This window comes from Caretta caretta, chromosome 3 (genome assembly GCF_965140235.1).
Source record: "Caretta caretta isolate rCarCar2 chromosome 3, rCarCar1.hap1, whole genome shotgun sequence".
Classification (NCBI taxonomy): domain Eukaryota; kingdom Metazoa; phylum Chordata; order Testudines; family Cheloniidae; genus Caretta; species Caretta caretta.
The window spans coordinates 18,348,839-18,361,379 of record NC_134208.1 but is presented as its reverse complement, the minus strand read 5'-3'; the positions used below and the strand labels follow the sequence as shown (position 1 = coordinate 18,361,379).

Below are 12,541 nucleotides of genomic sequence, written 5' to 3'. Positions count from 1 at the left end.
ATTCCTCGTCCTCCAACTATCTCCCTTCCTCAAATGCACTTCTACAAGAAATACTGTCCTCTGCTAACACCACAACTAATCCTGTCTTTAAGACTACACGGTAAGTTTCCCAGTCAAAAAGTCATCTATTCTGCCATAGATCTGACAATTGAAGGAGTAAAAGTATATTTCAAATAACTGAATTTTTGAAGTTGGCAGCAACAATTTCAAAGGGAAGAACGGCACTTTGTAGAGAATAATCCTGCACTTGAATGGAGATGGACTGGATCATATAAGTCTTGCCCATCTCTAACTTTTGATCTATCTCCATATATTTCACCTCTGAGTTTTAAATATGATTGTATATTAATGTTATTTACTTAATGCCAGATGGTCAAAAATTTGTTGTGCTCCTGATGCATATCTGTTTTGCTTAAACAACATTTTCAAAATTCTGGGCAAGTAATTAGATTCACAAGCCATTTTTGAAGCAATTTCAGAGATGTTCGGGTAGGATTAAATGATTTTTTCATCTCCCCAAATTGGATGAAGAGTGAGTGGAACTCTGAATACAGTCTAGTAAAGAAAATATTAAAAACAAGAGCATGGGCCACTTCCATCTTGGAAAAAGGCAACAAGACTCAAGCATGTGCGTAAGTGCTTTCCTGAAGGCCTGTTTGCATAGAGCACACCAATGCGGATAACTGGTTCACCCCCACAATGAGAGTTACTCAAAGATTAAGATGCTAAATGTGAGTAAAAGGAGCAGAATCCAGCCTTTTATAAATATGCATTTACTACACTGATTCCTTATTTCCAGGTCCACCCTGGCAAAGGAGGACTGCAGGATAGTATGAACAGTTACTTGACTTTCCCTCATCTTAAGTTTTTTGATTTGCTGAGATAGTATACCATTACAATTGTAATTTTAAAAGTTAAGTATGAGCTTGATGTTAATGTAGCATATGAGCCAGAGCCACTGCATCAGAAATTTTTTCATTTTTCAATCCGTGCTAGCCTGTACTATGTAAATTTCAAATAAGCTTAATCATCCATTGCCACATGATCTAATCATTTGAGTAATGTGAAGTCTCTTGACTACTTGTAACAAGTAAAGTTTACTCACATGAATAAATGTGGGTTGAGGGGGAGAGGGAATCAGGCCCATAGCAGAAAACTCTGTGGCAATTTTAAATCCAACCCTCTCTGATCAAAACTTTCAATATACTCCCCTGCACTTTAAACAGAAGCAGGATAGGATTTAGTTTTCCACATGACAAAAAAAAATTGCTAAGCCATGTCAACTAATTAAAAGAATTTTTTACTAGGCTATTTAAACAAAAAACAACACACACAATCTACATCTTTTATGTGTCCCTTTAATAAAATACATTTGCATAGTTATCTTACAGGTTTTTTAAAAACAAAGATGAACAGTTTTCTCATGCCAAGCATATCCTGCATTTGCATGATCTTAACATGTATCCCCAACCATTAATACTACAGCTTGAAAAGAACAACAAAAGATATTTCAAGGCAACACACACCATTATGTAACAGTTTAATAGTTCCATTACATTAAAGTGTCATTATGCGATAGCAGCAGTCAGCACCACCATGGGCAAGGGTCTGTCAGCATTCCTATAACAGACGCCTATTTACAAGAGTTTACAACCTCACTGAAAAAGTCACTCTGAGATCCACTTTGGTGAACAAAGCCTTGGGCTCAGGGTAATTATTCACACATTAATAGGGGCAATTTCAATTATTATTAGAATGCAGAACTTTTTACAAATGGAACTTCTACCTTTTTATGCTCCTACAAGTAATAAAAAGCTATTGATACTTAGCATTTATATAGTGCTACGTATGCCTTCAAAGTGCTTCACAAGCATTAACTATTCATACATCTGTGCCTGCAACTGGATCTATCCTGGGCTGTGAGAGTGCAGGGGATTGACCTGTCTAGATCTGACTGCAAGATAAGGAACTTAGCTTTGAAAGTAACATTTGCAAACTAGACTCTTACAGAATTTGAAATATCAGCTACTGTGCAGGTACAATAATATTTCTGTTTCTGCCCCTTCTAATTCACTAGAGGAGTCTCCCCAATTCCCATACCACCCTTGTAGGGCTCCACATCATGCCATACTCCTTTGTGACAGGAGGGACTGGACCCTTTACAACTAATTTTCTTAAATGGCTAGAACGGTGGCTGAACCTACATGTCTCTCCAAGGATGTGCCTGAGAGACTGGGTCAATGTAGTCACTGAGATGCTAACACAGTTGTAAGCATCGAAATTAAACCCACATGAGCAAGGAAATTCACTTTTAAAGCTAAAATCTGTTTAGACTAAGCTGCTCCCATCGATATACCTGTATTGATACAGCAGGGTTCTTTAAAATCTTGCCTTAAAATAAGTATTCTGCACAGCCTCTTCTTATCCGTAATCTAAAATGTGTATTAAAAAAATCCTTCTGTACCATTATGTGACCAGACCACATAGTTATCTGGTGCATCATGTCTAACCTGAAAAATGAAAAGGAGTACTTGTGGCACCTTAGAGACTAACCAATTTATTTGAGCATGAGCTTTCGTGAGCTACAGCTCAAGCTCACGAAAGCTCATGCTCAAATAAATTGGTTAGTCTCTAAGGTGCCACAAGTACTCCTTTTCTTTTTGCGAATACAGACTAACACGGCTGTTACTCTGAAACCTGAAAAATCTGTCTGATGTAGAAGATAAACACTGTGAGGGAGGGACTGTGGCCTTTTCCATTTTTTACAGTGCAGAGCTCATAGATGATGCTCAAATAACACTGCTCTACGCAGTGCAGTTTTAGCTGTGTCAGTCCCAGGATATTAGAGAGACAAGGTGGAAGAGGTAATATTTTATTGGACCAACTTCTTTCTGTTTGTGAGAGAGGTAAGCTTTTGAGCTCTTTCTGGCTGAAAAGATTGTTTCTCTCACCAACAGAAGTTGGTCCAACAAAAGATATTACCTCACCCACCTTGGCTTTCAAATAACACTACAACATTTAATTACAACAGAGAAAGCCCATGGCAGCATGCCTCTGAACTCAGTTCTAGCACCTGTAAATTCAAACTGAACGCAGCTGTTTGTGTTTTAATTGTGAATGCTTATTTCCAGCTATGGATTTACATGGGTCAAACCATACAGATATAGAATGCTATCCCTAATATTCAACTGCAGTTGTGTATACGTGGGTAAAGCATTATTTATTGCTGAAAAATACCATAATATTATTTCCCAGCACATACTAGACAGGGCATGACTTTATTTATTTATTTACTGGGGTCTTTTAGTAACTTGGCAATCAAGGCAACAATTTTATTGGCTATTAGAGAGTTATATCTGGCCCAAACTCTCTGGGTTAATAGTGCCTTGAATTTCGAATTTTTAAAAGCGAATGGGTCCCAAAGACACCCAGATATTGGCCTACAATAAGTAACAATTTGATATGACTGTTGTACCATAGCAGCACATTTCTGCCTGTATTAAACAGATCTGCAAAATCAGAAAATTAAGAGAAGGCAATACAGGGCAATTAGCACATTTTAATAGAAACAGCCTCAGCTAAAAATCTAATTTCAACATGAAAAAGACATTAAGTCAGCTAGAACATTGCTATTTGAGCAATTAATTAGCAGATTCTTTGCCTCTAATTAAAGTTAATTTATTCAAGAACAGAATATTAATTGAGATAAAATACAACTGGAATAAAAATCCATTTATAGTTTGATGTAGGCACCTTACTGTAATTTGTATTGCACAAAATATATATCTCTGACCTAAGGGACACATATACATTACTTGATAAAGTATATTAAATACATAATATTTCACTCCTTTTATAGAACTTTTGGAAGAAGGCTTTTAAATCTCTGTAATTGTATTAACACTTTTTCCGGATAGTACCTCACAACATTCATATATATTGTAAACTTACAGTAGTTTGTAAACAATTTCAGATTGCATAATCCACATGTTTGTTATTTCAATCCCAAATTCAGGAAGCAAACTGAATTTAATACTGCATCTACTAGAAATTCTCTTTGCGTTGTATGGATCACAGAACTGTTTTATTAGATGTATGGTCTGCCATCAAATAGACCCCTTCATTGTAAAAGCAACTAAAAGAAATCTACTTACTAGCTTTTTTTCCCTTTTAAAATAATTTAGGGCTGCTAAAAGATGCAAGATGTATAGCCCTGGAGACAGAAGTCCTGATTTTATCCACATAACAGAGACAGCATGGGCAGTACAAGTTTACCTGTAACACTCTGCCCCTCAAACCCTGAACTGGAAAAGCTACCTCTGAACCAGGAGAGCGGATGGTTCAGTTTCCAAGCCCATTTAAATCCTTGGCCTTCCTCTTTCAGCTAACAAGCGTGTCTACTAGTGTCTTTTCTGGTGGTGGCATATATTATTGTGGACACTTGTATAGGAGGAACTTGACTGAGACCACCAATTCATTTTGTAATAGGAAGAAGAACAGCTTTCAGATGCCAAAGACTTTCATTCACTATTGACCTGGGCCAGATATGACCTGGTGTCCTAGAGATGAAAGACTCTCTAGCCAATTATCAGTCTTCAGAACCATTCAGTCCTGTACCAGAACTCTTAATTTAAAAAAAAAGAAAAGAAAAGAAAATGAGGACAGATTGGTGAGTCTGACAGCACAGAGGCAGCATGGTACCAATTGTAGTAAGATTAGATGATGCTGTTCACCAAAACTGACGACAAGTGTGTTACAATGGTAAAATGTTTGAGGGAAGGTGGTGGCCAAGGGATAGGACACATCCACCCAAAGTAACTTGCAGGCCAGCCCACAAATTATATTAGCCTAGTTTGCCTTTGCCTTGAGAGAAAATGCCCCATAGTGCTACTGTGATGAGATGAGAGAAGAAAATGAAATGAAAGCATCCTCCATTCCACCTCTAAACTCCTCTCCTCACAAAAAGGCCATTTGGAAGGCTGGACTGAATCAGACAAAACAGTTCTATGATCTAAAACCTAAACTACATGGCATACTTGTAGTCACAGTGGCACTCTGTAATGTAGAAAGGTAGGCCAGGTTTTATTTTTTGGATGAATCATATATGTTGCCAATTTAAAAAGCTCACTGTGCACAGGATTAAACTAAGTCTATCAGATCAGTAATCAGCAAACATTTCAATTCTGCAAAGTATGCACAGGTTATAACATTACAAGAAGACATCTGCCCATATAAAACAGCTCAGCTAACTTGTGCAAATAGTGGGTCTTTGTGTGTCTGAAATCCCACCATGCAAGGGATACCTTGATATGCATGCTAATGATCTATGATTATCAATAAGAAAAGGAAAAAAACACTAGAGGAAACCAGAGTGGACAGCAGTGAAAGCCACACAAAGACCCACTATCCTTTCTGGTTTTACAAATTAATTGTAACAGTAGATTATAAAACACAAAAAATTAATTCTCGTGTGGATCTAACATTCAAACGAAGCAAATGGATTGTGTCAGATATTTGAGCAGGGCTGTCCACCCTGCCTCCACGCTATAGTCAAACTTGGATAGTGGGTCTCTGAGGTGCTTTCACACTGGAAGACAACATTGGGTCCTAAAAAAAAAAAAAATGAAGGATAAAATGAACACAAACACAAATCTGAAGAGTGAAACATGAGTACTAAGGACAAAAGAAGACAGAACAACACTGAAAGGTTAGAAAGGAATGACTAACATTCAACTTTCCTAAAATAAAACGTCATACCTTTCTATTCTTTCAATTCTATATTTTGTAAGCATACACAAGCAATTATTTGTGCCTAAAAATAATTTTAACATCAACCAACCATCACAGATGCTCACCAATACACCGCAGCTAATTCATTCACAAAAACCCCCCAAAACCCTTTCTCATGAAAGATTTAAAGGTGTATTACTAATTAAGATATGTGAACCTAAAGCAAAATGGGTGAAATCCGGGCTTCAATGAAGTCAATGGCAAAACTCCCACTGACTTCGAGGAAGCCAGGATTTCACCTACAAGATTAATAGCAAGAAATTACTGCTCCACTTTCTACATGCTCTGGAAAATACTTGCTCAGATTAAGACATGGTTACAAATAAAATTAACTTGCTGATTCTGGTCAGTGGCCCATGTGAAATGAAACTTGGTTGCCTGCTGAATATACGTTCATGTCACAGAAAGTACCGCTTCAATCTGCACAATTGTTGGAAGTCTCATTTTAGAAGCCAAGGACTTCATGGGCATAAACCATGTACTACTCTCACTCCCAGCTGATACGTTAAGATTCCATGGGAAAATTATGAATTATTTATTGTAAGAATAATACACACAAGCATGCCATTAAATATTATCATAAACAAAGGGTTGTAATACTCCTTTAATCATATCTATATATACACATATTTTAACTACATAATGAAAATTCTCTTTACTGAAGGAAGATTCACTCTTCACCTAATCTAGGTCAATTTTGTGCAAATATTAGGATGAGGGCTATTAAAATGTCGTCACAACACAAGGAACTCCTCTACCACCACCACAATTGCTCTCAACTTGGCTCTTAAACATTTAATTCTGCAGGTCACTAAAAATTGATCTGGTTAGGGATGGTGGCCCATGGACCACAGTCTGAAAATGAGGGAGATAATATACTAGGATCTTCACCTGCTGCTGTAAAATGTCCTTTGTGTGTGTCAGATTTGTTTTCCCACTTTCAAATATCATCACTTTCCACTGACTATAACAGACACCAGGAGAAAAATGAAAGGAAACATGCAGGTTACAATACTTAAGCTGGCAATTCAATTCCTAAATTTGTCTTTAACAAATATACACTAGACTTCTCAAGCTGTGTTCACTTCTTTGAGGTTTTAATTTCCAAACAGGTCCTGGGCACAATGCATCAAACAAATTCTGTGGGAAGACTCTCCCACTGATTTCTACAGCACACTTATGCTAATTTCTGCAGCCAATTTAAATAAGTACAAGAAGCTTATTTTAAAGAAAACCAATTATGCAGTTGGTAAATTATATATATTTTAAAGTGTTGTTGTGATTTTCTTAATTTTTAATTCTCCCTCAGTGTTCATAGATTCATAGATTCATAGATATTTAGGCCAGAAGGGACCATTATGATCATCTAGTCTGACCTCCTGCACAATGCAGGCCACAGAATTTCACCCACCACTCCTAAAAAAGACCTCACACCTATATCTGTGCTTTGAAGTCCTCAAATTGTAGTTTGAAGACCTCAAGGAGCAGAGAATCCTCCAGCAAGTGACCCGTGCCCCATGCTACAGAGGAAGGCGAAAAACCTCCAGGGCCTTCCAATCTGCCCTGGAGGAAAATTCCTTCCTGACCCCAAATATGGCGATCAGCTAAACCCTGAGCATATGGGCAAGATTCATCAGCCAGATACTACAGAAAATTCTTTCCCGGGTAACTTGGATCTTACCCCATCTAAAAACCCATCACAGGCCATTGGGCCTATTTACCATGAATATTTAATTACCAAAACCATGTTATCCCATCATACCATCTCCTCCATAAACTTATCGAGTTTAATCTTAAAGCAAGATAGATCTTTTGCCCCCACTACTTCCCTCGGAAGGCTATTCCAAAACTTCACTCCTCTGATGGTTAGAAACCTTCGTCTAATTTCTAATCTAAATTTCCTAGTGGCCAGTTTATATCCATTTGTTCTTGTGTCCACATTGGTACTGAGTTTAAATAATTCCTCTCCCTCTCTGGTATTTATCCCTCTGATATATTTATAGAGAGCAATCATATCTCCCCTCAACCTTCTTTTAGTTAGGCTAAACAAGCCAAGCTCCCTGAGTCTCCTTTCATAAGACAAGTTTTCCATTCCTCGGATCATCCCAGTAGCCCTTCTCTGTACCTGTTCCAGTTTGAATTCATCCTTCTTAAACATGGGAGACCAGAACTGCACACAGTATTCCAGGTGAGGTCTCACCAGTGCCTTATATAATGGTACTAAAACCTCCTTATCCCTACTGGAAATACCTCTCCTGATGCATCCCAAGATGACATTAGCTTTTTTCACAGCCATATCACATTGGCAGCTCATAGTCATCCTATGATCAACCAATACTCCAAGGTCCTTTTCCTCCTCCGTTACTTCTAGTTGATGCGTCCCTAGCTTATAACTAAAATTCTTGTTATTAATCCCTAAATGCATGACCTTACACTTCTCACTATTAAATTTCATCCTATTCCTATTACTCCAGTTTACAAGGTCATCCAGATCCTCCTGTAGGGTTCTTCTTCCAATCACACACTACAGGCATCAGGGGGTTGATGTAAAATTCCCCTTCTTTGTACAGCTCTATGCAATTTTTATATAATTGAAATATAACACTAACATGAAAAAAAATAGCTGGATTTTCAAATGAGGTTTCCACATATGCCTCCTTGTGTGTGTGCACTTAAGTTACACAAGCAATACCTGATGTACGCAGGCATATTTGGTAGGTGCACACAGAGCAAGTTAGATGCTGAGCTGACCATGTGTAAACACATGATTTGCAGTCACATCAGGAATGTGTACGCTTAAGTTTAGACATATGATTCTTGACACCAGGGACTGAAATCTGGGTCTTTGCAGACAACCACTCAACATAGAAAAAAATAAAGAGGGCATCCTAAGCAGGAATTTAGAAGAAGTTTTACGTCTCCTCAAGCCTTACTTCCTGTTTCCCTTTCCCTTCCCACTTCACTTGGTTCTTTTTCAGACATTAGCACAATGTTGGGTCTATTTCCTTATGCTATCCAAGCAGGGAGTGTTCTTGTGACTATTGCCCTGCCTGGACATTTTGCACCATCAAATAGGGGAAGAATTCTGAGATTGAAAGTAAACTCCCTAGTCATGGAGCATATGGATTTATGGATAAGGCTACGTTTTAGTCACAGGTATTTTTAGTAATAGGTCACAGGCAGTAAACAAAAATTCACAGCCCATGATGTGTCTATGACTTCTACTATACACCCCTGACTAAATCTTCGGGGGGCGCCAGCCCAGGGGTGCCGCAGATGCCTGGAGGGGTGGTACCTCTGCTGGTATTGGGGGGGAGGGTTGGCAAGTCCAACAGGCTTCCTACCTGGCTCTGCACCTCCCCAGAAGTGGCAAGATCCCCCTCACTCAGGTGCAGACATGGCCAGGCAGCTCTGTGCACTGCCTCCACCCAGAGTGCTGGCTTCGCAGCTCCCATTGGTCGGGAACTGTGGCCAACGGGAGCTGCGGGGGTGGTTCCTGCAGGCAGAGGCAATGCGCAGTGCTGTCTGGCCACGCCTATGCTTAGGAGCTAAGCGAGGGGGATTTCATCACTTCTGGGGAGCCCTCCAGGTAAGCGCCGCCCAGAGCCCACCTCACCCCATCCCGTGCCCCAACTCCCTGCCCCTTTCCACACCCAAACTCCTGCTGCTGCTGCTGCTAGGGAAGTGGGGCACAGTGGCCTGAGACTGCCCGAGCAGCAGCTGGTGCGACCGGCACAGGGGCTGCCTGAGCTGCCACCAGGCCAGATGCACTGGCCACTAAAAGAAGTCACGGAAAGTTACGGAATCCGTGACCTCCGTGACAAACTCGCAGCCTTAATTATGGATGATGTAGTACAACTATACTTATGTCCACAAAAGTGAGAGCTTATAGCAAATATGATGCTATAACATTAATATTTGTTAAATTTGCCCCTTCATGCTTCCTACTAAAAATCCCTTTGAAGTTCTACTTCCTTCACATATTCCACTGAAAAATTTCATGCATTTTCCCCTCCTACAAAGTTGGCTATGTTGTGTGGTATATAAGGTCCAGCAAGTGGCTGGTACCCAACTCAGCTGAAACACATGAAATCACTTTAGCAGCAAAAGACTTTGGCTGTAATTTCTGAACATGTACTTCATTCACTTACAGGATTAAGTTCCTGAACCTCAAAACATCAACAGGATTGCTTCTTAAATCAGAGACTTCTTGACAGAGACAACTGGAATAACCAAGCACTAGTGAAAGTGTACGTTGCTGACTGCTATTGGTAGGCCCTCTCTCATTCACACACTTGCAAAAGAAAATTTTGTCCACAACTGGCAATTGTTTCTGTGGGGGATGCTGGTACTCAAGATCCACATTTGAGAGGAAGCCAACTTAGCGACATGGCAATGAGTAAATAAGAACTGCTTATGTGTCTAATTATGACCCAATTTCAGGACTACTTTTGTTGGAATTAATAACATGCATAAAGATCTTGCACCTACTTCTCATGCTTCATCTACATGAATCCCAGTACTTTAAATACACCTTTCCCTCCTAAACCCATACACCCCACTATCCCACCACTACAGGACAGCCTCCATTCGAATGAAATACAGGAACTGTTGAATAGTACATATCAACACAAAAACACACTGCAGAGAATGGGAAGTAAAGATCAGTTCATAGCTGAAAGGGACATGGAATTCAGGTAAGCCAAAAGCATTTATCTAAACTGAAACATAATCGGGTCACTTGGGCTAACATTTCTATCCTTTTGGGATATTCCTCGGAATTTTTAATGGTCACAAGTGGTCAGGACTCTGGTTTTACAAATGCCCCAAAGTAATTTAGCAATTAGGTGGGATTCTGTCTGTATCCAAACAAAAAACTCTCAAAGCACCAGGTTAATGCCGAACCTGTATCTATTTAAATCAATTTATATTATGTGCTATTAAGATATAGATCCATTCTGAATTCTGAATGCTTTTTCTATGCTGGGACAACTACAAATGGTAGTGCTTGCAACACCAGAAGGGAAAGGTGAGGTATTTCCAGTAGAGATAAGGAGGTGTTAGTACTGTTATACAAGGCACTGGTGAGACCTCATCTGGAATACTGTGTGCAATTCTGGTCTCCCATGATTAAGAAGGATGAATTCAAACTGGAACAGCTACAGAGAAGGGCTACTAGGATGATCCGAGGAATGGAAAACCTGTCTTATGAAAGGACACTCAAGGGGCTTGGCTTGTTTAGCCTAACCAAAAGATGGCTGAGGGAAGATATGATTGCTCTCTATAAATATATCAGAGGGATAAATACCAGAGAGGGAGAGGAATTATTTAAACTCAGTACCAATGTGACACAAGAACAAATGGATATAAACTGGCCATCAGGAAGTTTAGACTTGAAATTAGACAAAGGAGGAACCAAAAGGAGGAACCATCAGAGGAGTGAAATTCTGGAACAGCCTTCTCAGGGAAGCAGGGGGGGCAAAAGACCTATCTGGCTTCAAGATTAAACTTGATAAGTTTATGGAAGAGATAGGTATGATGGGATAACATGATTTTTGGCAATTAATTGATCTTTAACTATTCATGGTAAATAGGCCCAATGGCCTGTGATGGGATGTTAGATGGGGTGGGATCTGAGTTACTACAGAGAATTCTGTCCTGGGTATCTGGCTGGTGAATCTTGTCCACATGCTCAGGGTTCAGCTGATCGCCATATTTGCTGTTGGGAAGGAATTCTCCTCCAGAGCAGATTGGAAGAGGCCCTGGGGGTTTTTCGCCTTCCTCTGTAGCATGGGGCACAGGTCACTTGCTGGAGGATTCTCTGCACCTTGAAGTCTTTAAACCATGATTTGAGGACTTCATTAGCTCAGACATAGGTGAGAGGTTTATTGCAGGAGTGGGTGGGTGAGATTCTGTGGCCTGCATTGTGCAGAAGGGCAGACTAGATGATCATAATGGTCCCTTCTGACCTTAATATCTATGAGTCTATGAGAAAGTTTACTTTACTTTTGCCATTTTACAGCAACACCTGCTGCCCGATCAAGAGAAGAATGGAATTAACTGAAGAGCTAGGGCCTGGTATGTAAAAGAGAAATTAAAAGCTGTGACACAGGACCTCCTGGTGCCAACTAGCAGGTGGCCTGGGGGGCTGCACAGAGTTTTACAGAGATCCTCTTGGTCAGATATCTGCATAATAGATCTCCAAAGGGTGGCACGCAAAGTCACTAGCAAGAGCCAGTAGCCCACTGGTCATCATAATCATTCCAAAATGTATGTACAGATAATATTTGAGTTAGGTATCTGTATGGGAAATTATGTTCTTAAGGTCCTGGAATTAAGGCAGATCACCAAGAGGTGGCATACTTCAGAAATGTTCCTTTCAGACAGGAGGCAGCAGATACCTGTCCCACTGTCTTGTCATTTGTGTATTGTATGCCTCACGCTGTAAGCCTACTTGCATACTGCACAAAAGGAAAAAGAAGAGATTGCAAAATCTACAAGCGAGGAAATTCACAGCATGAAACAAACAGCTTGGGGTGTCTTGTTTATGACTAACGACAAGGGATTGTAAGGATATATCTGGGGGCACAAGGAAACAAACAAGGTCCTTTGCCTAGGAGGCAAGCTGACAGTGTCTGTCTCATGGAAGGTTTCAGAGTAGCAGCCGTGTTAGTCTGTATTTGCAAAAAGAAAAGGAGTACTTGTGGCACCTTAGAGACTAACGCATTTATCTGAGCATAAGCTTTCGTGA

The 12,541-nt window shown here is 39.9% G+C and overlaps 1 protein-coding gene across 4 annotated transcripts in view; it reads right to left on the bottom strand.

Annotated features, from left to right (window-relative positions):
* ITSN2 (intersectin 2) overlaps window positions 1-12,541 on the bottom strand; it is a 129,860-nt gene that overhangs the window by 32,760 nt on the left and 84,559 nt on the right. Inside the window, exon 30 of one of the 4 annotated variants that reach the window (XM_048845657.2) lies at window positions 1,343-5,607. The exons of the other annotated variants lie outside the window; for them this stretch is intronic. Coding sequence (XP_048701614.1) covers window positions 5,606-5,607 — 2 coding nt within the window. The 3' untranslated portion in view covers window positions 1,343-5,605. Of the gene's footprint in view, window positions 1-1,342; window positions 5,608-12,541 lie in introns of those variants that run through there. 4 annotated transcript variants of the gene reach the window in all.